This window comes from Labrus bergylta, chromosome 4, assembly GCF_963930695.1.
Source record: "Labrus bergylta chromosome 4, fLabBer1.1, whole genome shotgun sequence".
In the NCBI taxonomy this organism is placed as follows: Eukaryota; Metazoa; Chordata; class Actinopteri; order Labriformes; family Labridae; genus Labrus; species Labrus bergylta.
Window position 1 is genome coordinate 2,705,588 of NC_089198.1, and position 27,580 is coordinate 2,733,167.

Below are 27,580 nucleotides of genomic sequence, written 5' to 3' on the forward strand. Positions count from 1 at the left end.
TCTCTATGTCTCTCTCCCTCTCTCCCTCTCTCTCTCTCTCCCTCTCTCCCTCTCTCTCTCTCTCTCTCTCCCTCTCTCTCTCCCTCTCTCCCTCTCTCTCTCTCCCTCCCTCTCTCTCTGTCTCTCTCTCTCCCTCTCTCTCTCTCTCTCCCTCTCTCTCTCTCTCCCTCTCTCTCTCTCCCTCTCTCTCCCTCTCCCTCTCCCTCTCTCTCCCTCTCCCTCTCTCTCTCTCTCTCTCTTTCTCTCTCACCGCCAACTACTGGTCTGGAATGTATACTACAACATTTTTAGTCGATTTTGAAGACAAAATCAAAAATGGTTTCAGTGGATCATCTACTTGGCAGTTTACTTTTTGTCAATGTCTCTGTTTGTCTGAGTTTTTCTTCGAGCTGATTGAGAGCTCAGAACCAGAAAACATTTAACTCAGACTGTGAAACGCTCAGCCGAGCAGCCAGTTTGAAGGTTAAGTTATGATAATTGAATTTTCCACTAGGACATCATGGCATGACGTGCAGACCTAATGCTGTGAGCCCCGCGATAATGAATGTGTGTTTTCATGCAGAACTGACAACTGATGCAGCACAGAGAGGGGAGACGCCGCCTCTGGATCCACATTTTTACTCTTTAATGACTGAAACTCATTTTATTGTCTCCACCGTCAGAACCAAATCTAAAATACAGAACACGTTTTCACAGCATCAAGAAAGTTCATAAAGCACCAAATTACAAAGAATTGTGGGGATTTTTAACCAAGTCTGTATGTGTTATACTTTGATGGTCCTGGAGAGACCCACTTTTGGGTCCCGACCCAGCAGTTGAGAACCACTGCTGTAAGAAGTTTGTGTAGTCAGTGTGAAACTGCAGCCAACAGAGAACTACTATGAATGTTTCCAGCAGGCCTGGAGCATGCTGGGTAGTAAAACCACAGAGCTCTCACTTCTCTACACACACACACACACACACACACACACACACACACACACACACACACACACAGACACACAGACACACACACACACACACACACACACACACACAGAGGCCTGATTCAGGAGGTTCATTTTCATACAATTTCCGTGTGAAAATGAACCTCCTCTGCTAATTGGAGGCTAATTAACCCAAATGTGTGTGTGTTTTTATGCACACTGTGTGTGTGTGTCTGTGTTTTTAATGTGTGTGTGCGGGTGTATGTGAGGCTGTCCCACAGACCAGGGCAGACAGCGCCTACATACCAAAGGAGGCGTGCGTGTGTTTGTGTGTGTGTCTTCCTTTTGTATGTAAATTGCCCCTTCACAATAAGAGCCCCTGTAGTAACAAAAGGAGCTCATTAACCTTTCAGAGCTCCGTGGTGGGAAAGTTCAGGCCTGCGTCCAGCGGCGGCCATGTTGGTTCACTTTAACACAGATATGTTTGTTTTATTTTTGTTTTTGGCGTCTACCCAGAACTTCCCTCCACGAGCAGAAACGTGCTCAAACTAGGATCAATATTGGAGATGCTTTTGAAAAATGGAGAGAGGTTAGAACACAGAAAGGTTTACAGACCCATGCAGAGCTGGATAAACACTGAAGCTTCAGAGTCCACCACATGGTGACCTGAGTGAGTGAGGGGGGGGGGAGACAGCTCTCTATGATGTTTAGAATTTAAACTGCAGTACTCATTTTCAACACTAGGGATTCTGATTATTTGAATCTGGAGTCCTAATAAAACCTTAACACACTAGATTTATGAGATTGTTTTGCCGGGTACTCCGTCTTCCTCCCACAGTCCAAAGACATGCTCGTTAGGTTCACTGGTGACTCTAAATTGTCTGTAGGTGTGAATGTGAGTGTGGCTGGTTGCCCCATGATTAACTGGCGACCAGTCCAGGGTGTAATCCCGCCTCTCGCCCAATGACAGCTGGGATAGGCTCCAGCCCCCGTCAACCCTGAGAGGGAAAAGCGGTAAAGATAATGGATGGATGGATGTATCTGGTTTAGTTAATAAGGAGGCAGAGGTCTCAAAAATTGTGAATCAAATACAATTCATTCGGCTCTACCGGGTTAAACCTACGACCTTGTCAGCCTGATCTGAGGTGACACCACTCTCCACCTTTTGGCCCCTGAGACCCCACCCCCTTTAACCTCTGCAGGCGGGCTGCTGCCATGATTGACACTTGTGAGAGAATCTGCTTTGTAAATGCAAATGTCGGAGAGGCAGCTGAAGTCAGCCTGTTTAAATATTAAAGAGAGATAAGTCACCTCTACAAAGAGCCGCCATGACGGAGCACGCAGAAATCATTACTACACTCTGCAAATGATTGACGGACGCTTGATTAGAGTCGTAAAGATCTGAAGAATAGATGGTTAATTTAAAAGCTGTAGTTTTTACAGAATCTTTCTCACCTGCCTCCTCGATCTGAACTTCAGCAGAATCATTCCTTTGACTTTATTTTTAACCTCTTTTTTTGCAGTGTATTTAAATCTGTTGTTTCTAAGAAGTCAGAGTTCTGCAGCCTGAGTAACATACGTAGAGGTCAGGGGTGTTTCTAGAAGGGTTGGCATGGGCTCTTATTGGCTCCCCCCTTATCCTTAACTATGACTGGTTATCTGCCTTGCCAGAGGTTGAACTCTACCATTCAGGCAGCTCACAGTTCTGTGTGCAGATGTTTGATGGCATTCATTTAAATACTTTGAAGGAAGTTTGTGCGACTTTTTGATCCAGTAGATGTCGCCCTTGAGCACCAGAACTAAACCAAAACAAACTGCTGTTTGGCCACGCCTCCTCCATACTGAAGCCTCCGCTCTCCTCCAGAGACACACCTCCAACCCCCCTCCACTCACGTTCACATGAAGGAGTTTAGCGCAAGCGGCGGACAAACTGTGTCCTTTGCTCAAGCTGTAATCACCTGTGTCCTGTGTTGTGGTGTTAGCATGCTAATGTTAGCGCTCTTTAGTTAGCTTGTAGCTTCACATTGTTGTGTTAGCATGCTAATGTTAGCGCTCTTTAGTTAGCTGGTAGCTTCACATTTCATGTAAACTGACACAGAATGAGCGTGATCTAAAAACTCTTACTAACATCCAAATAATCAGTGAGTATGTTCTTCTTCTTCTCTCTAGTTCTTGACTAAAACAGCTTTTATACACAAGGGGAGGAGCCGGCCGTCCCGTCCATGTAAACACGGCTCTGACAACAACACAGCCAGCGGGACTCGAGCTTCTCCCTCATTGTAGACATTGTGATTCTGTAGCTTTGATATAAAGACAAATATTCTCATTATAGCGTTGTTTCGAGGCCCTTTGCTGCATCATCACCGACTCTCTACTCCTAACACTTCCTGTCACTCTTCAGCTGTCATTTGTAATAAAGGCAAAACTTTCCTTTAATTTGAACTTGATTTAATTTAACACCTCAGTATCTAAAAGGAACAGAACCTTTAAAGAAAGTTTGGTCTGTGAGCTGGTTTATGACATCGGAAAAATAACAAATAGAAGTATAAAGAAACGTCTGCCTGAACTTTTATCCTCCGGTTTAAAAAAGAAGATAGTTCCTAAATATTTGACGTGACTCTCCATCCCCCCGTGAGTCACGAGCTTGAGCGGAGTAGCATTAAAAACCCGGCGACCTCCAGAAAGGAAGAAAACAAGAAGTCCCAAAGTGTCCCTTTAAGTGGCATGTTGGGGCGTTACCAGAATAGTGTCAACGTTTCTGTGTGAGCGGGCTGAGTGCTGAACCTGTCCTCTCCAGAGAGCCGAGCTGCAGCCTTCAGCCACAATCACTGACTTATTCTACCTGCAGAATCATCACAGACTGAACTCTGACTTATTCTACCTGCAGAATCATCACAGACTGAACTCTGACTTATTCTACCTGCAGAATCATCACAGACTGAACTCTGACTTATTCTACCTGCAGAATCACAGACTGAACTCTGACTTATTCTACCTGCAGAATCATCACAGACTGAACTCTGACTTATTCTACCTGCAGAATCATCACAGACTGAACTCTGACTTATTCTACCTGCAGAATCATCACAGACTGAACTCTGACTTATTCTACCTGCAGAATCACCACAGACTGAACTCTGACTTATTCTACCTGCAGAATCATCACAGACTGAACTCTGACTTATTCTACCTGCAGAATTTCAGAAACCCGCTCTCACCTTAGACTTTTATTGGTTTAAAATTGTTGTTCACACATGCACCTCACAGCCGGAGATTATCCCTGTCAGACAGGAGGGGGGCGGGGGGTCTCCTGAGGTAAGACTTGAAAAAAACATTAGAGAGTAGAGGTGGCGTGCAGACAGTCTATGGTCGTGCAGCGATCACAGGGAATCAACGTCACCCTCCCACTGGCTCCAGGTGAATTCTCCTGATTATATCCTGCTGCGTTCTGACTTTCTGCAGAATAAATACGAGGAGGAGAAACTCCAGATAAAGTCAGCTGTCTGCGTTCACAGACGCTCAGAGTGGAGATATCAGGAGTTTTCTGCAAACTGTGAAAGCCCTGCATGTTAACGATTACCGATGTATGCTCTGATGATCGGCTGATGGGTTAACATGTTCGTAAATCTGATTTAAACCTCGTGTTTTCTCATTCTCTCACCTTCATCTTGTGCTAAGTGTCTTCTTTTGTTTTTGACACATTCAGACACTCTGAAACAAACAGATAATGGAGGTCCTGACAGATTGTTTCCCAGCAGAGATCCTCTGACAGGAAGCAGAACAGAAGCTTTGTGTGTTTGATAGGAAGTGTTTTTGTGTCGAGGATCGGTTCCTCTGTGAGACAAACGCTCGCCTCAGCCCGTTTAACACCTCGGTCAGAGACAGAGCTGCAGGCTGCTCCTCAGGGAGAACATATCCTCCTCTGTCACTGTGAGAAGAGGATTCTGTCTGAAGCTTACCTGTTCATCAGACTGAGACCTGGTCCGGATCCTAGCTAACAGGTCATCAGACTGAGACCTGGTCCTGATCCTAGCTAACAGGTCATCAGACTGAGACCTGGTCCTGATCCTAGCTAACAGGTCATCAGACTGAGACCTGGTCCTGATCCTAGCTAACAGGTCATCAGACTGAGACCTGGTACTGATCCTAGCTAACAGGTCTTCAGACTGAGACCTGGTCCTGATCCTAGCTAACAGGTCTTCAGACTGAGACCTGGTCCTGATCCTAGCTAACAGGTCGTCAGACTGAGACCTGGTCCTGATCCTAGCTAACAGGTCTTCAGACTGAGACCTGGTACTGATCCTAGCTAACAGGTCATCAGACTGAGACCTGGTCCTGATCCTAGCTAACAGGTCATCAGACTGAGACCTGGTCCTGATCCTAGCTAACAGGTCATCAGACTGAGACCTGGTCCTGATCCTAGCTAACAGGTCTTCAGACTGAGACCTGGTCCTGATCCTAGCTAACAGGTCATCAGACTGAGACCTGGTCCTGATCCTAGCTAACAGGTCTTCAGACTGAGACCTGGTCCTGATCCTAGCTAACAGGTCATCAGACTGAGACCTGGTACTGATCCTAGCTAACAGGTCATCAGACTGAGACCTGGTCCTGATCCTAGCTAACAGGTCTTCAGACTGAGACCTGGTCCTGATCCTAGCTAACAGGTCTTCAGACTGAGACCTGGTCCTGATCCTAGCTAACAGGTCATCAGACTGAGACCTGGTCCTGATCCTAGCTAACAGGTCTTCAGACTGAGACCTGGTCCTGATCCTAGCTAACAGGTCATCAGACTGAGACCTGGTCCTGATCCTAGCTAACAGGTCATCAGACTGAGACCTGGTCCTGATCCTAGCTAACAGGTCATCAGACTGAGACCTGGTCCTGATCCTAGCTAACAGGTCATCAGACTGAGACCTGGTCCTGATCCTAGCTAACAGGTCATCAGACTGAGACCTGGTCCTGATCCTAGCTAACAGGTCATCAGACTGAGACCTGGTCCTGATCCTAGCTAACAGGTCATCAGACTGAGACCTGGTCCTGATCCTAGCTAACAGGTCATCAGACTGAGACCTGGTACTGATCCTAGCTAACAGGTCTTCAGACTGAGACCTGGTCCTGATCCTAGCTAACAGGTCATCAGACTGAGACCTGGTACTGATCATAGCTAACAGGTCCTCAGACTGAGACCTGGTCCTGATCCTAGCTAACAGGTTGTCACCAGGTACTTTCTTTGTGAGACAATGAGCTGCATCAGGTTTTATCATGTTAATGTGTGTGTGTGTGTGTGTGTGTGTGTGTGTGTGTGTGTGTGTGTGTGTGTGTGTGTGTGTGTGTGTGTGTGTGTGTGTGTGTGTGTGTGTGTGTGTGTGTGTGTGTGTGTGTGTGTGTGTGTGTGTGTGTGTGTGTGTGTGTGTGTGTGTGTTTTCATCAGCCTGGGTCATTCATAGCGACACACCCCTCTCTGTGTTCTCACTGTGGTCCCCCCTCCCCCCCTCTGTTTCCTGTTGAATGGTCCCATCTTGATAACGCAGTGATGTGATGATGCAACTGCTCTGCTAGTGGAAGAAACCTGCTGTGTTTACTGGTTTCCATGGAGACCAGGCCTGCTGGCTGCACACGGGAGTATACAGGTCGACAGACAAAGCTGCCTCTGTTGGCCTGTTAGTGTGTGTGTGTTTGTGTGTGTGTGTGTTTGTTTGTGTGTGCGTGCGTGCGCGTGCGTGCGTGCGTGCGTGCGCGTGCGTGCGTGCGCGTGCATGCGTGCGTGAGAACATGTCAGACTCTGGACTCTTCTGCCAGTGAAGACCTTTTCTCTGAGTGTCCTGGAAAACCTGGAAAACTTAAGTTGTGTAATGCAAAATATACCCAAAAATCCAACAGAGACCCTTCAGACATGTCTCTCTATGATCCTCTTCTTCCTCATCAAGGAAAGAAGTTACCACAGCACGCTTAAACCCGAAAAGTCCAGTTTGTTTAACTAGTGCGAGTGCCCTTTTCTGTGCTAAAGCACGGTACACTTCCTCAGCGGAAGTGGAGGAAGAGGTGTGCTTCGCTACAGTACGGTACGTCAAGCAGGAGCACAAGCCCGGGAACGCAGTGTGGACTGTACCCCTATCATACCGGAAATGTAAAGGTGGAGTGTTTTCCACCTGAGTTGATGACGTGAATCAATCAAGCCACCTTACATGTCCAAACAATATCTGACCATATTGTTTGTTTTTACCACCTCAGTGATGATCGGATGTTGAAGCACTCAAAAAAATGAAGGCTCTATCAATTTCAACCGGATTATGCAAACGGCATACTTCTATGTCCCCACTTGCAGAAAAAAGTCTCAGAGTGCCGTTCCAGTGCGCTCAGGCAGCGCTTACATGTATGTAACCGTGCTCAGGCCAGGTTTGGTCTGGAGCAGTGTGAGTGTAGGCCATCAGAGGAATGGGGAGGGGGGACAATCGTGTTTCGTCACGAGGCCTAGGAGGAGGGCGCCCTAAGCTACTGTCACCATCAGTTTTGAAGTTCAAACTGGAGCAAACTGCTGCTCTTTAAGGCTCTCGTGTAGAATTCATTGATTCAACGTGTTGAGGTGCCTGTAAGCGAGGCAGATAACCTGCAGAGACCCCGACAGGAGGAACAAACGAGGAGTGTACCTCCACCTCATGGATGGAGGAAATAGAAAAAATAAATCATAGCTGAGAGTGTGTGAGAGAGTGTGAATGTGTGTGTGTCTCAGGTGTTGTGGGGGTGGTGTGGGCGGGTGTGAAGGGAAACTCGACTCCGGCCAATCCTCCACTGGGAATGTCTGAGAGCAGGGGAGAGTCCACCACCTGTCCACACACACACACACACACACACACATAGACACACACTGGCAGCTCCACTAAATGCTTCTCATGCTTGTGAAGCTGCAAATACCGACTGATGGTGTTCAGGTTCCCATTCATGTTTACGTTTGATCACATTCATATTTATCCTGTGTCTGCGCTTACATCCAGAGTCCACACTCTTCTTGAGATTTTTGCCGTAGACTTTCTTACCCCTGATTTATTTAGAACATTTTGGGGGATGTGGTTGATTGTGCACACGCATGAATTAAAGCCTTTCAAAAAGATGGGTCAGGCATTCCCAAAATACTCCTTTAACTCTTCGATATTTTCTGCTTTCTGTAACACTGCCAAATTATTGTCGATCTTAACAAAGAAATCTCTGGAACTTTGCTAAAAAAATTTCCACATGGTTCTGACATTCCCATCGAGTGTACGTGAATGGTCATGTGATATGTATGTTCAGGCGTGTTACAGTTTATTTTAAACTCTTGTCTCCTGTCAGTGTTACTGCAGACTGTGACATCAGTGTAAACATCCTGGGAACAAAGCATTTGCATGCGTTGCAGTGTTTCTGTGTGATATTGTGTCAAATGTAATAACAATTTCAAACGCCAAAGTCACACTGGAGTGCTTCCAGACCAAGACAAGACCAAGACATTTATGGATCAAGACTGAGTCAAGACCAGGACCACGGCAGGGCAAGACTGAGACAAGACCAAGACATTAACATACACATTTAACATTCTCTTTCAACATACACCAGTAAAATCCAACCATTGGGAGTCTCTCTAAGTGGATTACTAGCAGCAGAAAACAACCATTCACACGTCCCCGTTTTGTCGGCACTCTGACCTTTACCGGGCCTCCATTTTAGAAATAGAAGGTTAATCCCTCTGGACTCTGCAGGCAGGGAGGACTTCTGTGGACCACCGGCATCACACTTTGATTCATTTTAAAACAATAAAACTTCTTGATCTTTAAGAAAAAAAGTCTTCATAAACAGATTGACCTCTTTGACGCTCTCATTGATGTTTGTGTTGTGAGTCTTATGACCATGAAAGAGCTCAGAGATGTCGGGAGGTGTTGGACAGTTTGCGATGACCCTGAAAAGGTCAGGCCGTGACATTTAAAAGTGATGAGTTGGTGAGAAAATATGTAGACAATCAGTTGTGCAAGAAGACGTTATAATTAAAAAGAAGAACATAACATACTGAGACACGTGTTTTTCCCAAAGATCCAAGGCAAGAGCGAGTCAATGGAGGACGATGTCAATGTGACTGACCTCAAATATAAAGCCAAGGGGGCGCCGGTGGCCTAGTGGTTAGTGCATGCGCCCTACAGAGGCTATAGTCCTCCAAGCGGGCAGCCCCTGTTCCATCCCTGATTTCTGACTCTATCCACTGTCCTATCACTAATAAACCTTTAGAAAATAAAGCTGTGAGTTTGACCATCTCACAGACGCATCGTGTGTGTAGTCAAGTTTTGAGGTCAGTATCGGATGAAAAAGTGGAAGAATGATCCAATTCAATGTCTGGGAATCAGGACTGTTTGGATTTAGATTAGTTTGTCAGGGGCCGTGTAGAAAATATACATCAATCTCAATTCGTGAGAGGAGATGCATTAAACCAGATTTAGCTGTAAATCTGCAAACTCTGCGCAGGTAAACACAAACGATACAAAATACACAATTAATCATTACAACATATGAGAGCTAATAAAGCGGGATAACATCATAGCCACAGTCCCTAACCTAAAACCTACCACCCTCCCAAGCCTCCCTCTGCACCGACCGATAAGTGGTTTTTGGGGCCGATACCGACATTGATAGTGGGGATTTAAAAAAAAAGCTGATTCATATATATCTGCCGATATCTTTCTTGGATCTATGTTCCATCTGTAGATATTCACATTTATTTTGTTGATCCCTCAAATGCAGTTATGAAACATTTGTAGAAAAGATTTAACGAAGACAAGATGGTCACTCAGCTGGAAAGTAACGGAGCATTTACATGCATCATTGCTCGACACTTTGCAGAGTGATGATGCTTGTTGTAATCCATATAGCGCCCCCTGCTGGTGAAAGAGAACTGCTAGTGTAATACAGTGATACTCAAATGAAATGCTATTTGACTGGTGAATAAATCCATGCGCGCACATCGGAGATAAGATTAGCCGATACTGGATATGCTAATATCGGCTGATATTTTGGACGATTAATCGATCGGGCTCTACTAAAGAGTGTTTTCCTTCTGGAGACACAAATGAAGCAGGACGCTTCAACCACTGAAGGGATGAAGTTGTATGACACTTAAATTGAGGGATTTCTAGAGGAGGTTCTGTACTGGATAGTTTCTACATTTAAAGACTGATCATGGCTCATTCTCTCGTCCTCTGATTGGTGTTTGTGATCCTGTGTGTGTTTATATTTTAGTCGCTGAATTCTCTGTGGAGCGTTGCGTGATGTTTGGCTGCAGCAGGACTCTGGTTCAGGAGGTACGCGTTGTTATGTAAGACAAGCAGCCGGCAGCCTGCCTTTCCTTCTGTCTCCGTCCCATCTTTGTTCAGCTCTGCTCATCTGTCGGCCTCCGAGGTGTCCACGTGTCCCGTCAGCGAGGTCCGTCGAACTCGTATCCCCCCTCACTGCTCTATAACGAACAGAAACCGTCCATTTAGTCTTCTTTTCCACCTCTTTTTGTCCGCTGCTCGTCCTCTCTGCACCTCTGAACAGAAGCAGGTGTGATCCCTCAGATCTCTAAGGGGTTTCTGGGCCTGGCTCTGACGTGGATGATTTAGTATGCAGCCCGAAATAGTCAGCGGAGAACGTTTCTGCTCAGCTGCTTTCTGCTCCAACACACGGCTCTCCTTCAGCTCTGCTCCACTGGCTTCACGTGGCTGCACTTCATCAACAAACCTGCACATTTTTCTGCAGCCTCTTCTGTCTGAAAGAAGCTGCTGCCTGTTAACTAGATGCTGTCTGTAGCCCAGGTGTTCATCATTATTATTGTTTGTGTTTACTCCTGACTTCTCTTATGTGGAATCAGAGCGAGTATTCTCTGAAATCAGTCCCGGGTGTGAATCTGACTCTGTGCTATTAAGCAGCATCGTCATCATTTTTGATAGTTTTGATACTTTCTCTTCATTAATTTATTGATCGAAGGCATCAAAGAATACACAAGCTTTGATAAATACTTCAGATCTTCAGTTGTGTTTTTTAATCAAAAGCTGCTATGAGCAAAAGAAATAGAGCGATATCTCAATTACATAAATACATTGACAATGTTTCGGGAGTTCGCCTGCACTTTTAGGAAATTAAAAACAAGAAATGATCCAATATGGGGTCCATAAAACTTTTTTCTTGTTTGCATTCTTGTCGAAGCAGGTATCTAAAGGGCCCAATTAGCGAGGCACGGCTGCTCCAAAAGCGCTGAAGCATATCTGGGGAATAAATCAGCTGGGAGCGTCTTGAGCTGAAAAGTTGAACGGGTGGCATCTCAGTGTGATTGGGCCCACATTGTTTCATTTTTACTGGAGCCCGACCGATTAATCAATGTTGGGGTTGTATCAAGTCAACTTTGGTTATATTCTTTAATAATTACATTTAATTATTATTAATATAAATAACGATATCATAAACTATGTTTAATCAACGCGGGGGCACCACCCTGTAATCAGGGAAATATAACCAAAATATCACTAAAATCAGTCTCAAATTAGTTACTTAATTACTAAGCTTATATCACAATGCAAATACACCAGTAATCACAAACTGCTCTCTTAAATAAACTCTTAAGCAGTTCTCTTTCACCAGCAGAGGGTGCTGTATGGCATCATCAGTCTCCAGAGTGTCAAACGGTGATTCACATACATGCTCAGTTACTCTCCAGTTGAGTGACCATCTTGTCTTCAGTATATATCTTTTTCACATGTGTTTGATGACTGAATTAGAACGATCGACAAATTAAATGTGAATATCTAAATCTATCTCTACAGATGAAGACCGATATCGGCAAAATATATCGGTATTGAGTTTTTTGTCTCCCAGCCATATTGATGTCGGTATCGGCCCCAAAAAATACCATAAAGGTCGAGCCATCTTTTTTGTCAAAATGTTAAAAAAAATTATTTTTCGAAGAGATAATCAGAAAACTGAAGACAAGTGTCAATCCTAGACTCTGAAATCAGCGTTATGATTGTGTGAATCCCTGACACTGGAGACTCGAACTTCCACATTTCAAAGAGCACTGAGCGACTCCTTTATGAAAGACAAGTTAAGAGAATCATGACTTTGTGTAACATAAATACTGATCATTTTCCCTGTATGTGACCTCTGACCTCTTTGGTTTATCTCTCAATTCCATGGAGTGTTTGCAGGACTTTGTGAGGTTGTTCTGTGACGTACTTTGTTGTTTCTGCTGAATTTTACAAACATTTCTCAGCAGTCAGCGAGTCACTTCACTTCCCTCCAGAGTCGACGGTGATTCATCAGTGCAGATCATTTTATTCTCACTGTGACGTGATGCAGTTTCAGGAACAGCAGTTCAAACTGTGGAAGTGATTACTGATGTTTGAAGCTTCCCTCTTTACTGTAACTTTGATTCAACCCAGACGGAGACTGGAAGTAAAATGTACACCACACTTTCACAGACCTCTAGACACTGTAATAAAAAACATAGAAGATTTGTAGTAGCTTTGCTTTCGTCAAGCTGGGCAGAATAGATCGACCTGGACAGGAAGTCTACAACACAATGTTAGTCTTCATTTACTGAGGTCAAAAGGGCATGCAATGGTGAAGTTACATTGAGAGCGCCCTCTGCTGGATCAAACTGCAAACTACTGCAGACGGCCTCGTGGGCTGATGGACTGTATATTTTAAATATGAAGGGCTCATTACAGTCCGAATCTGAACTTTCTCCCCCAGGTTCTAATGAATGTCAGAATTTAGAATCATTAATGCTGGAGCCTCTGGTCTGCCCTCTATCGATGCAGATCGCTTAAGTGAAGAAAGTCCGCTCACGGTGTGAATTATATCTGATGATCTGTCAGTGTTTGGAAAATCACATAAATAATCCAATCCAGGACTGACTGCTTCCTGTGTTGGCCTCCCTCTTGGCAGACAAGCAGAGATATCAGTTAACGCTGGATTAGTTTGAAATCAATTGTCCATCATAGTCAATTTGTGTGTGTGTGTGTGTCTGTGTCTGTGTGTGTGTCTGTGTCTGTGTCTGTGTCTGTGTCTGTGTGGTGTTTACCAAGGCAGGCAAACGCTGAATTATCCCAGCACATCGAAGCACAGTGAAAGCACCTTCTGTTTACTTGCCGCAGTGGACGAGACGCTGCACACAAACAGACGTAGCTTTTGTTTTAAACTTAACACGACTCTCTGACGCACACACACACACACACACACACACACACACACACACACACACACACACACACACACACACACACACACACACACACACACACACACACACACACACACACACACACACACACACACACAGATAGAGCGGGAGCTAATAACTTTTATTTTCTCAAATCAACACACTTTAAATCGACACAAAAGAATTGCTTCAAATTGTCAGTATGGACTTAACTGTTTTGAAATGCCAAATAGTTGAATATTAGACCTGTGATTAATACAGTGATTAAAGGAGCAGTAAATGATAAAGGTATCTTACTATCTGATCATTAAGGAAACATGCTATGTTGAAGTGCTGGCTTCTCTGACAACAATGCAGCAGCCAGTATGTCCTCCTTCTAACTTTAGATTCTGCTCCTGAATGCTCTGGATTTGTTTGGACCAGAGAAGGTAGGCGCTTTTAAGACACTCAAACCAACAGGTGTTGCAGCGATGGAAGCGGGCAAGAGAAGTGGTTCAGATAGAAGTGATTGTACCCGACCTAAAAAGCCTCTGCATGTTTCTAATAAGCTCCACGAGCAGAAACGTGCTCAAACTAGGATCAATATTGGAGATGCTTTTGAAAAATGGAGAGAGGTTAGAACACAGAAAGGTTTACAGACCCATGCAGAGCTGGATAAACACTGAAGCTTCAGAGTCCACCACATGGTGACCTGAGTGAGGGGGGGGGGAGACAGCTCTCTATGATGTTTAGAATTTAGACTGCAGTACCCATTTTAAACACTAGGGGTCAGAGTTACATACTGCTCCTTTAAAAAGTGCTTACGGTGTTTAAATATATTTTGACTGGATGTGTAGAGAAACAGACGAATAACAACACTTCAAAAAGTACATCCTCATTATGTAACGCTTTTTGGAAAAACAGCTGCTGTGATTTGGTGGTTTGGTAGTTACATATTACTACTTTATGAACAATTAAAACTAATTAATGGTAAAATAGTTTTAGAAACAAACATGCCATTATAAATTTCACAGATACATAATTTTTAAGTAACACAATTTCAGACATGAGCAGACAGGCGCCACACATTCTGCCTTCATCAGACTGAAACAAACACCACTTTGTGTCCCCCTGCTCTCTGCTATCACTTCCTGTCCAACACGCGGTGACGTGACCTCTGACCTCTGCTGAGTCTGCTCTGCTGAGTGCTACCGAGTGTCAGCCGAGATCAGACGGCCCTGCTGATTCCTGCAGACATCTCTTTCATTTTTAATCCACCTCCTCCTCCTCCTCTGCTGGATAGAGGAGCAGCAGGTAGACACAGCTGATCAGGTGGAAGTTTAGATCCATGGCGCCCTCTGCAGGGCCTCTACATTCAGGTCCAGGCCCGACACACAGAGAGGCAGATTAAGGAGCAGTTTAAGAAGCTTCAGAAGCTTCTAGAAGAGGAAGAGGAGGCCAGGCTGTGTGCACTGAGGGAGGAAGAGGAGCAGAAGAGTCAGAGGATGAAGGAGGAGATGGAGGCTCTGAGCAGAGAGATAGCAGCTCTTTCACACACAGTCAGAGACACAGAGGACGAGCTGAGAGCTGAAGACGTCTCATTCCTGAAAAACTACAAGGCTGCAGTGGAAAGAGTCCAGCAGCGCCCCCTGCTGGAGGATCCACAGCTGCCCTCAGGAGCTCTGATAGACCAGGCCAAACACCTGGGCAACCTGACCTTCAACATCTGGAACAAGATGAAGGACATGGTCTCCTACAGTCCGGTCATTCTGGACCCAAACACTGCTAATCCAGAACTCATCCTGTCTGAAGATCTGACCTGTGTGAGACCAGGAGAGAGACAGCAGCTTCCTGATAATCCAGAGAGGATTGATCCTTTCAGCTCTGTCCTGGGCTCTGAGGGCTTTAACTCAGGGACTCACAGCTGGGACGTCCAGGTTGGAGACAGTACACGCTGGAACCTGGGTGTGTTAGCAGAGTCTGTAAAGAGGAAGGGAGACAAATGGTCTGGATTTTGGTTAATATGTTTCTATGATGATAAATATGAAGCAGTCTCCACATCACATCCAGTCACTGATCTCTCAGTGAAGAAGAAGCCTCAGAGGATCAGAGTGAATCTGGACTGTAACAGAGGAGAGCTGTCGTTCTCTGATCCTGATACTAACACACACATACACACCTACACACACACTTTCACTGAGAGGATGTTTCCATACATTAGCACTGGTGATAAACTAAAGATTTTACCAAAGAAGATCTCTGTGACTGTGGAACACTAATACATGATGATGATGATGATGTTCTGAATCTTCGTCTCTGATTCTCTTAGGGTTGTGTGACTGCGTCGTCATGGTGATGGTGATGTTGTATTGTTGAATCATTCATTATAACTTTGAGTATTTCCACAGCAGGTAAAATCTTGATCCTGATTGGTTGGTTTGTTGGAGTCTATTTAAAGATAATCTGCTCAGCGTGTTAACTGGTTAACTGTCATCTGTTGCTTCAGCTGCTGTGAATGTTTGATTTCAGACTTTTTCACTTGAACTCTAAGGAGTCCCTGAAGGCATCATCTGTATCTTTGTGTGCATTATGAGTTATTATCCTGCATGGAGAGAATAAAACAGTAATGATTATTATCTGATCTGAAATCACTCTACAGTTGTAGAATAATAACTTCAGATCATCACGTTTTACTCTTCTTATTATGACACTGTTACCTCCTACATTAGCAAATGCATTGCTGATGTCACCACCACCAGAACCATCACCACCCGGGCTAACCAGAAGCCATGGCTGACAGGAGAGGTACGCGGGCTACTGAGGGCCAGGAACACCGCCTTCAGAGCTGGGGACGCAGCCTACCTGAGAACAGAGAGGGCCAACCTGTCCCGTGGCATCAGGGAAGCCAAACGCAGCTACACACTAAAAATAACCGGACACTTCAAGGACAGCAGAGACGCGCAGAGCCTGTGGCGTGGTATCCAGACCATCACGGACTACAAACCCAAGCCACAGACCTGTGACAGCAACACCTCTCTGCTGAACGACCTCAACAGCTTCTTTGCCAGGTTTGAAGCACACAACAGCACGCCCCCACAGAAGACCACCCCCCCCTCCCCACGACCAGACCCTGTGCCTGACTGCAGCCAGCATGAAGAGAACCTTCTCCAAGATCAACACCCGCAAGGCTGCAGGTCCAGACAACATTCCTGGCCGTGTGCTGAAGGACTGTGCAGAGGAGCTCAAAGATGTCTTCACAGACATTTTCAACGCTTCTCTGAGTCAGGCTGTTGTTCCGTCGTGCTTCAAAGCCACCACCATCATACCCGTTCCAAAGAAGCCCTCACCATCCACTTTCAATGACTATCGACCCGTTGCACTGACCCCCATCGCCATGAAGTGCTTTGAAAGGTTAGTCATGGCCCACATCAAATCCACCCTCCCCGCCACCCTGGACCCCTACCAGTTTGCATACCGAGGTAACAGATCCACCGAGGATGCCATCTGTTCTGCTCTTCACCCAGCCATCACCCACCTGGACACCGAAAACTCATACGTCAGAATGCTGTTCATAGACTTCAGTTCAGCATTCAACACCATCATCCCTCAGCAGCTGATCAGCAAACTGGACCAGCTGGGGCTCAGCACTTCCCTGTGCAACTGGCTGCTGGACTTCCTCAGCGAGAGGCCTCAAACAGTGCGGGTCGACGGCAGCACATCAAAAACCACCGTCATGAGCACTGGGGCCCCCTAAGGTTGTGTGCTCAGTCCCCTGCTCTTCACGCTGCTGACCCACGACTGCGCTCCATCCTTCAGCAGCAACCACATTGTGAAGTTCGTCTCATCTCCAACAACGATGAGACGCACTACAGGATGGAGGTCAGCCAACTGGCCACGTGGTGCAGAGACAACAACCTCTTCCTGAACGTCGACAAGACCAAGGAGGTTGTTGTCGACTTCCGGAGAGTCCCCACTCCTAAACCCCCACTGACCATCGACGGTGCTGCTGTGGAGGGAGTGAGCAGCACCAAGTTCCTAGGGGTTCACATCAGTGAGGATCTCTCCTGGACAACCAACACCACATCACTGGCCAAGGAGTCCCAGCAGCGCCTCTACTTCCTCCGCAAGAGACCACGAGCCCCCCCATCCATCATGTGCTCCTTCTACAGAGGCACCATCGAGAGCATCCTGACCAGCTGCATCACTGTGTGGCTTGGGAGCTGCACTGCTGCCAACCGCAAGACCCTGCAGTGCACAGTGAAGGCTGCTGAACGGATTCTCGGTGTCCCACTCCCCTCTCTTCTGGACCTCTACGGTACCCGCCTCACCCGCAAAGCAACCAGCATTGTGCGTGACCCCACCCACCCCTCACACAGCCTCTTCAGCCTCCTGCCATCGGGGAAACGGTACTGCAGCCTGCGGGCCGGCTCCACCAGACTGGGAAACAGCTTCTTCCACCAAGCTGTCAGGAAGCTTAACTCTCTCCCCTCTCTTCCTTCCCTCCCCTCTGCCCCCACGAACACTGGACGTTGAAACCCCCTCCCGTTTGCCACCAAGAACTCTGGACTAATAACTCTGAAGCTAACTATTCAAAGTACACTCAGTTTACTGCACATTGCACAAGTTTACTTTTTCTTTACTTTTTCTTTAAATTTTATTTATTTTATTTATTTTATTTATTTTATTTATTTTATTATTTTATTTACCATTTTGTACCTTTTGCACAATTTAGAATTTATTACTGTAAATATTATTTATCTTATTTTTACCTCATTTTGTTTTTTCTATTTTACCTTATTTTGGTTGTATTGCACCGCGGGACGGAGACAAACGCAATTTCGATTCCACTGTATTTCTGGCATATTTTGAAATTGACAATAAAGTTGACTTGACTTCTTACTAAATCGTAGTTCCATCTTTAATCTTGTTGGTGTAGTCAGGGCTGTAACCAGGGTTTAGAAAATAGTGAGGTCCAGAATTCTTTCTGTTAATATATCGTATTCAAGGCATTTTGGGACATGCAAGATTCATGGCCAAATGATATCTTCAAATTCAACAGAAGCTAAACACCCAACCAACACAAACTCACACACACATTCACTTCCTGTATGTAAAGTGAATGATCTGTAGATCACGTGCAGCCCGAACCACGGGTGGTTATCCAAACAGAGCATCCATGACATTCAAAAGTAAACATTTTAAGCAGCTTTCATTTCTTTTCCTGCATTCTGGTCAGTTTTTATTCAACATTTTTTGTTTTGTTTCTGCAGAACTTTATGATTCTTATCTCGTCTTTTTGTCCTTTTTGTGTCTTATGCACAATAATGAATGCATTCATTGAATATTTTATAAACATGTGGACTGGACAGTTGACTCTGCACTATTCCAGCCCTGCAAAGTTTCTGTTTACAAGTAGCCAATATGTAAAAGTGATATATAATTTAGTACGGCATTATTTTGTTTATGAACTTGTAAGAATGGCAAACTGTGAACTTTTAAACATGATCCAGATTGTGATTAATTTTCTGTGACAAATGGCCTTATCTTATCTTATATGTTTGTTTTGGTTTATTGTTGTTCTTGTTTTAAGAGGGGTTAGGACAGTTTGATGACGATCGCACTTGAGAGAGAGAGAGAGAGAGAGAGCAGTTTTTTATTTTTCCTTACTTATTCTTCGAGGGCTCCAAGTAACTCAACATTACTCCTGTTTTTAAAAGTTTGAGTCATTCTGGAGCTTCATCCTACAAAGGTATGGCTCCGTAGATTTGTTATCATGTTTGAAATGTCAAATATCAGACCTGAAGACTGTCTTTGTCAAAGCTTTTGTTCATGTTTCTTTACCATCTTCATCTTCAGTGGATGAAACGTCCTCTGAAGAATCCAAACTAAGAACGCTTTATGTTCTTTGAAAACAACAAAGAGTTCAAAATAAAGAGTCAAAATATCTTGTTAGTGTGAATCCTCTGTCACCTGTAATCACTCATCAATAAAGTATTTCTACACTTGATCTGAATCCGTCTTTATAACTCGTGTTGTGTGTTTTATTGATGCAGATTTATTAGAGGAGGAACACAGGAGAGACATGAGTAAATGGGACAAAGTTTGACTTGAGTTTACGGTCAAAGATTAAATCAGCAGTGGCGATTTTAGAGTCTGTTAGGGCCTTCTGCAGAAATCAATTTGACGCCCATCCAATCAGCGTTCATCACCATCATGTCTGCCAGTGTCCCCACGCTTACTCCTCTTTTATCCTGTTTCTTTTTTCTCTACTGTAGACGGATAATTCCTCTGAATTTATCTTTGTTGACTTTAATTGATGAACTTTGGTTTTCACATTAATCATGCTGCAACGCTCTGCAGGGCAACGAGAGTGAGTGCTGTCAGATGGCGCCCCTTTCGGGAGGGTTTTCTACTGTCGTTGCAAAAGTTGCACATTGCTTTGGTTTAAGTTTGTGAGCCCTCAGGGGCCCCCGACTGGTCTGGGGCCCCAAGCAGTTGCCTGCCTTGCCTGTAAACAGTTTGCAGAGCTTGATTACAAACAAACTGTCACGATTTCACTCTAATCGTACAAATTTGCATCATAAACATTTTCAGCTCGTCAATAAGACCTCAGAGGGTTACGATTCTTCTTACGTCCTTAGATTGCATCGATAAAAACAAACAAGCATTTTCTGATATTTCATTTCTCTGTTCTCAGATGTCAAAGGTCCTCCAGCCCATCAGTTCTCCTGCGGTCAGAGTCCTTACACCGACAGCGGGGCCTGGGAGAGGAAGTTCTGCATCCTGACCGACAGCCAGCTCATCCTGCTCAACAAGGACGATGAGGTCAGGACACTTAGACAAGACGCAACATATTATACACATCTACATTTCTATGGATGGACTCTAAGTGGTGCATACAGAGCTTAAACTGAGAAATATTTCTAATTTATTGTGTATTATTCCTGGAGATGTTAACAGTTGGAAGGACTAAGCTGTAGTTTGTGTATTGGAATAAATCATTACCTTAAAGATTAATCACACATCTAACTTTGTACAGCAGTAAAAGTGACCAAAAAAGGACTCAGTGTTAATGTCCATGATTCAGAGTTTAAATTTACATCCAGCAGACCCATTGATGAAGCTGCTGGACAACACAATGCTCTGGATTTGTTTGGACCAGAGAAAGTATATAAATAACCTGTTACATCACTCTCTTTAAAGACACCAGACTCCATTGATAAAAACAGGGATTTTAACTCTCTGCCCTAATTAGTCAGTTTGTTTTCTGTTATTGTGTTGTTGGTTTTTTGAACAACAATTGTGCTTTAAGCTAAGGATGTAACATACCAAAGTCGTTCAACATCCACAAAACCAACCAATCACAACAGCAGCAGACCAACACCTCCTTGAAGAGAGCCATGACATGGCTGTTTCAGATTAATAAAAACATTGTTTTGTTAAAGAGGAAGATAATTTTTAACCACAAACAGATATTACATCACACACCTGACTCCACTGACAAAAATCAGAGATTTTACCTCTCAAAATAAAAGTTGCTGCTCTACCTCTGACTCAATCATTGAGTTTGTTTTGGTGTCAGAAATATTTTTGCCTTTTCAAATCCAACACAATATTGTTGATCAAATTATGCACACGTATCTTGTGGAGGTTCTGGGTCAGGAAGTGCCCTGGCACCTCTCCAGCTAACAGACCAGCTTCCATGTGTTGGTCTGCACCAGGACTTGAACCGGCGACCGTCTGGTTCCCGACCCAAGTCCCTACAGACAGAGCCCCCAAAAATATCTAATCTAAAATAAATTTCAACATAAAAAAACAATGCAAAATGCAGTAAAATCACACAATTCTAGATCATGTCATCAAATGTTTCAGTTACTGTTCCTTTTTAATGGTTTGATTGTTAGACTTCTCCTTTAAAGAGCCTGTAACGCACAGTAACCTCCCCCTCCCCCCCTCAGGCTGCGGGAGAGGCTCAGGAGAGCCCGACAGACTCAGCCAAGGCCCGGAGTCTCCGCAGGACCGTCAGCGTCCCCTCAGAGGGACAATTCCCAGACTTCCCAGCAGAGGGCGCCAGCATGTTAGGTAAGGAGCAAGAAGCGGGTGAGAGAGGCCGGTTGTTGCCATGACAATAAACGAAACAGTTGTTGGCTGTGAGCTGGTTTTTCATCCTGACACCAGGAAGTAAAGATTAGAGCCCAACAGAGTGTGTGTGTGTGTGTGTGTGTGTGTGTGTGTGTGTGTGTGTGTGTGTGTGTGTGTGTGTGTGTGTGTGTGTGTGTGTGTGTGTGTGTGTGTGTGTGTGTGTGTGTGTGTGTGTGTGTGTGTGTGTGTGTGTGTGTGTGTGTGTGTGTGTGTGTGTGTGTGTGTAAAAACCTTCTTATGTGCACTTATGTACTGGACTTCCTGGAGTTTTGGAGAGAAATATTCCAGGCAGAGGATTGAGCAGATGTCTCAGCAGGAGTTTGAATCTGACGCTGTGTTTCTACATTCAGTGTGTTTGTGAGGAGGTCATACTGGTCAGGAGAGACCCTGACCTGTAACCTACATCCACACGACTTTGTTTTCAAATCGGGGTTAAAAGATGAAGATGAGCCTCATCCAGACACGTTTCTTTGGCACGTTTTAGAGCACATCTTTCTCCGAAGCGTTGACTGTAAATAACTGATGCAACTGTTCATGTTTAAAGTCTTAATATATGATTTTTCACACTTAAATATAAATCCAGTATCTCCTCTGAAAATAACTCTGTGAGTCATGACTGTCTACAATGGGTGTAACACCCGAGTCCCACTGTCTGTGATGTTTTCAGAGTTTTCAGAGTCCTATCTTCACTTTGTTTACATCGCCAGGACGGCCGGCTGACTCCTCCCCTCGTGTATAAAAGTTGTTTAATTGAGGGACTAGAGAAAAGAAGAATAACATACTGTACTCACTGCTTAACTGTGTTTCTAGATCACGCTCATTTCAGGTAAATTTACATGCAGTGTGAAGATACGAGCATAATAAAGATCGCTAGCATTAGCATGCTAACACAACAATGCAGCGAGAGTTGTTTTGGTTTCATGCTGGTGCTCAAGGGCGACATCTGCTGGATCAAAACATCACATAGAAAGCCTTTAACTGAAGCCAAAACACTCCCTGAACAGACGCCGACATATTGCACGTTTTGACTCTAGTGTTGTGGTGAACGCACTAAAGGCCCGGAAACACCAAGAACAATGTTTGTCTGATCGTCGGCTGTCGGTCCTAGTTGGACCGTCTGTGAGCAGTTGTCACCCTAGTTTTTTGCGGTGTATTCGGCTCCGTCGCTACATGTCGGCCCCCTTCTGCCTTTTTTCAGACGATTCCACGTGTTGAATCGGTGGTCGGTGATGAGTCTCTCTGATTGGCTGTTGGGAGGTTTCATTTCTCTCCAGCTCTCCTCACAGGTTCAGTAAAGCTCCTTGAGCATGTCTCTGTAGTCTCCATGCTTTCACCCATTAGTGAGGTTTCTCCTTATTTGTCTCCTCCTCCTCTTCTTTTCTTTTTCCACTGAAAAACCAAGAGCTGACAACACCAGCGCCATTTTCTACTTTTTATCAGACATTATTCTCCGTTAGTAGACGACCTATAATACGAGTGATGAGCAACAGCGGTGTGAAAATGGTCTTCTTGTATCATAACAACGGACTACCGCCCCCTGCTGGCACGGAGAGTTATTTCCTGAGCAGAACGTACGTGGTGGTTGGTGGTCGGCTGTAGTCTTTGTGGTGTGTTCAAGTGCAACTTTTTGGCCTTCATCGCGACTAGTTGTTTGCCGTCTGCTCGTTGTGTCAGGGTCTTAACGGAGACCATAAAGATGTGTGCAGGGGGCGTGTCACCAATTTAACTCAAATATTTCAGTTTCTGTGAGATATAGTTCTGAGCTTCTTGAATAGTGCTACGGTGGCCCTGAAGGTCAAACACACAAATATTTCAGGATAGCAAAAACGAGTTCTCCTTCTGTGAGATATATTTAAGGTTTTCTTTTAAAGTAAAATGTTTCTGAATTTTATTAAATGTTTTTGCTGTTGGCTGAAATGTCTTTTTTTTCAATCTTTAAATATTTGTGCACTTGACCTTCAGGGGCCACCGTAGCATTCAGAGGGAGTCCAGGTGAATGCTTCTCTGTCATAATGATGCGTTCGGGTTCAGCCTGTAATTTTTCCTGCTCTTGTGTGGGAACATCGCCGTGGATTGGGAATGTCTGGAGGACAAAGCGTCCAGTGTCCATCCGCCCGTCTGAAGGAGCTCCACTGACCCCGCTGCCCCCTGTGGGACGCCTGGGCTGAGGGGATTCCCACCCAGAGCTGCAGGGGTCCAGAACAGGTTTCACTCACGAGGTGCATGAGAGCGTCAGGAAACATCGACCTCAAACTTATTTAAGAGTTTGATTCAGTGATCAGGTTATTGATCAGTTTTCAAACAGACACCCTGCACCCCATAGCCCCCCTGTACCCTCCGCCCCCCCCCCCGCTCCCCCACCCGTCCCGCTCATTCAGCCACAGAGAAACTCTTTCTTTCACTGACCTCCTTAATCCCCCCCCCCCACCCACCAGTTGAGGGGGGAGGAGGTTATTTATATGTTAATCTACCCAGTCAGCCCACACACAGGCCTCTAACCACCAGTTTAGACTGGGTTGGGATTGAACTGGGACCAGAGAAACTGAGTCTGATACATACTGGGTATGATACAGAATGTATACTGGTTTGTTATTGGATTTATACTGGGTATGATACAGAATGTATACTGGTTTGTTATCTGGATTTATACTGGGTATGATACAGAATGTATACTGGTTTGTTATTGGATTTATACTGGGTATGATACAGAATGTATACTGGTTTGTTATTGGATTTATACTGGGTATGATACAGAATGTATACTGGTTTGTTATCTGGATTTATACTGGGCTTTAAACTGGATTAATACTGCATCAGATACTGTTTGCATTATGGGTTTAGTTTTATGTTGTTAGTGGGTTGAAATTGGGTTTGGAACTGGATTTATCTTTGGTTTTAATGTTGGATTCATACTGGGTTTGATCCCAGATCTAAACTCGGGTTCAGATTTCTTCTGGCTCACATGCCGTATGCATTCTGGGCTTTATCCTTTCTTACTGAAATTACTGAAATTGGATTTATGTTGGAATTTTCTGGGTTGGATGCTGGATTTATTCCGGTCTACTTCTGGATTTGAAACCCAATTTAAACTGGTTTTCATACTGGATGTATACTGGGCCTGATACAGTGTTTATTATGGGTTACATTCTGTGTTGTTACTGGAATCAGATTAAGTTCAACACTGGATTTATTTTTGGTTTTATACTGGATTTGACACTGGGTATGTACTGGATTTGACACTGGGCATGTACTGGATTTGACACTGGGTATGTACTGGATTTGACACTGGGTATGTACTGGATTTGACACTGGGTATGTACTGGATTTGACACTGGGCATGTACTGGATTTGATACTGGGTATATAATGGATACATACAGTATATCTGATTTGATGCTACATTAGTGCGTTGTTTCAGCTGGACTCATTCTGGGTTTGACCCGGTTATTAGACCGAGTTCATGCTGAGGTTATGAGTCTGATGTTGTTCACGTGAGGTCAGTGAAGCCTGACTGCGGAAGTAACGACGTAAAACATGAAATCTGAGGTTTACTTATCACCCACTTCTTCTTCTTCTTCTGTTTTTCTTCCTCTTCTTCTTCTTCTGTTTTTCTTCCTCTTCTTCTTCTACTTCTTCCTCTTCTTGTTGTTTTATCATCACGTGTTTTAGTGTGAAGGCCGAGCAGCAGCAGCGATGTCATTTCAGTCCACTGTCGTCGGGACGGTCTAATTACAGTGTTGACAGACTGTTCATTACCTGTCTCAACTTTCTGCAGCACCTCCTCGTCTTCCTCGTCTTCCTCACCTCTCAGTGTGTCTGACCCTTTACTTTGAAATGGAGGTCATGATGTCACCAGATGATGTCACTGATTAGAGGTAAATGATCAGTGTGTGAAAGCAGCCTGAGGCCACGATGACGTCACACCGTCACAAAGCTCCTGAGCCCGCAGAGACTCATTTAAGGTTTAAAGGAGCAGTCCGTTAAATCAGAGGAAGCTGACCCGGCTCTGTGTATTTACTGGGAACGATTCATAGAGTGTAGAGTCGTCAAAGTGTGGGAGAGTTAGATCTACACGAAGGACGAAGAGAATCAGAAATACAACTGTTCTCTTTTTGAAGGTTATAAGATGATAAATAAAGTAAACAAGTGGATTGTTTTTGTCCTAAGCTGCTCTACCTCTGTATGAGGTGACGCTCTCACTGACTCTGGACCTGCTGCATTCCTCAGTCTGCACTCCCACCTGTCTGCACCGCCACAATAAAAGCCCTGACATCCTGCAGGACAAGCCTTCAAAATAAAAGTCTTTTTTAAATTTGGACCCGGTCCATAAACGGCACACAATAAATCAGTTTTCACGTGTAGCAGTGTGTACAGTTGAAGCCTGGAGACTTCTTTTATTGTGGCTCTAATTAGAGTCGGGGACACGAGCTCGAGGAGACTCGTGATGTAGAATTAAAATATCTGACAGATGTGTAGATCAAAGGAGAATATGGATCAGACATGGAGCACCAAAAAAACAACAAGAAAAAACTTCCCATGATCAGCTGACTATGAAAGAAATCTGACGAATCAGTTTGTGAATCCTGAATCCTCGACATGCCTATCTATACACTTATATTGAAAATGTAACGGCAGCACATATTTCATGTTTTATACTAATAAACAATGAAACACACACGTATACAAAAAAAACTGTCAAATTAACTTCATTGATTTCATCTATTAGTAAAATATTCAGTGTTATTTGCAGCCAGATTTCATTTCCTCAGTTCGACCTTTATTGTGAAGGTCCGGGGCGGAAGTGTGTGAGTTAACCCTGTCGTGTGATGACAGAGTGAAACTGTGCTCGGGCTGAATGAGAGTGAACTCTCAGAGGACATGAGTTGATCCGCTCTGATGGACCTTTCTGGGTGAGTCTCTCCGTTTAAACTCTTTTTTTTTTAAAAAAAACAGAAAACAGAAGTCAGGTGTTCGTACCTGCAGCTTCAAAGCTTCAAAGCAGGTTGTTGTGAAACTCGCGTGAAGTCGTGAGAAGTCTCCGCCCCGCTGCAGCAGCTCCAACCTGCAGCAGCTCCAACCTGCAGCAGCTCCAACCTCAGCCTGCAGACAAACTGAGACCCGAACGTTTGTTTGAAACCGAGTCCGACCGACCGACTCCATCAGTAATCGATCAAAGTGACCAGCAGCTCCGATCTGTAACTTCAATTAAACATCAAATTCATCAGTTTTAAATGAAAAAAGTTAAACTTCTGCATCGGGAGATAAAAATCAAAAAAACTCACAGATTTATCCGGAAAAAAAAAACGTAAAAGTTTGATATATTTAACGTCATTACGTCATTATTCCTCATCCATGGAGGAAAAGTGTCATAACTCATCTTCTGTTAAACTGAATCTTTAATGTTCAATTTTCTGCTGGTAAAAATTCTCTGTTATTTTGTTTGTTCAGTTTATAGAACAAAAAGTAAGTGACTTAAATTTAAACTCTTCAAAACTTTAAATTCCGACTAATAACTTCAAAATAAAAAAACTGATGTGTTAATTGATTCAGTCTGTAAGTCACTTCATCTCCTCTCCATGTGTCTGCGTATTTCATTCTTCGTCTTAATTTAAGTTACTCTAAAATGTATTTCCTTCTCGTTAAAAAGCCTCATATTAAACATATCTTCTCCTTTAAATGAAGCCAACAGGCCAAAGATTAATGCTGCATTCAAGTGGTGTCGCAGAAATCGGAAAAAATAATAATGTTCATGTTTACACACTTTTTATGAATTCATGTTTTGCACATCAACTTTTTGCTCAAATATAAATATAATAATAATAAAAAATATAAACTGTTACAATAAAATGACATCATCACATCGTGTCGGGGGGGGGGGGGGCTCTGGTTCTGTTCGTGTGTGGAGAAGGAGTTTGGGGGGGGGGGGTCTCTGTGTGATCGGACCCTCACCTCCTCAGGTCTAACAGGACCTCGTGATGTCACACCTTCCTGACAGTTTCAAGCTCCTCCCTCAGAGGCCGTGATGTCATGTGTGGTTCCAGACGCTGACCTCTGACCTCTGACCTCTGACCTGCAGACGCTCTCAGATGAACGTCAGGGTACCTAAACGCACCATCAGAGTGTGTGTGTGTGTGTGTGTGTGTGGGGAGTGTTTCTGTGAGTCTGAATCACATCATTCCGGCTCTGCACACTCAGCTGCTCCTCCCCGTTAACGGACGCTGCGGCGGTTAGCCTAAATTGTGACGCTCCAGCTGTCACCAGTTCAGATATAATTAGATCATTGTGTCCCAAATGTTCTTAAGATGTCTCTCTCTCTCTCTTCC

General features: G+C 44.4%; 1 protein-coding gene across 1 annotated transcript in view; it reads left to right on the top strand.

Moving 5' to 3' along the window:
* The window catches only part of rasal2 (RAS protein activator like 2), a 77,558-nt gene that overhangs the window by 17,750 nt on the left and 32,228 nt on the right, over nt 1-27,580 (top strand). The window contains 2 exon segments of the mRNA XM_065953469.1: nt 19,814-19,941; nt 21,075-21,198. Coding sequence (XP_065809541.1) covers nt 19,814-19,941; nt 21,075-21,198 — 252 coding nt within the window.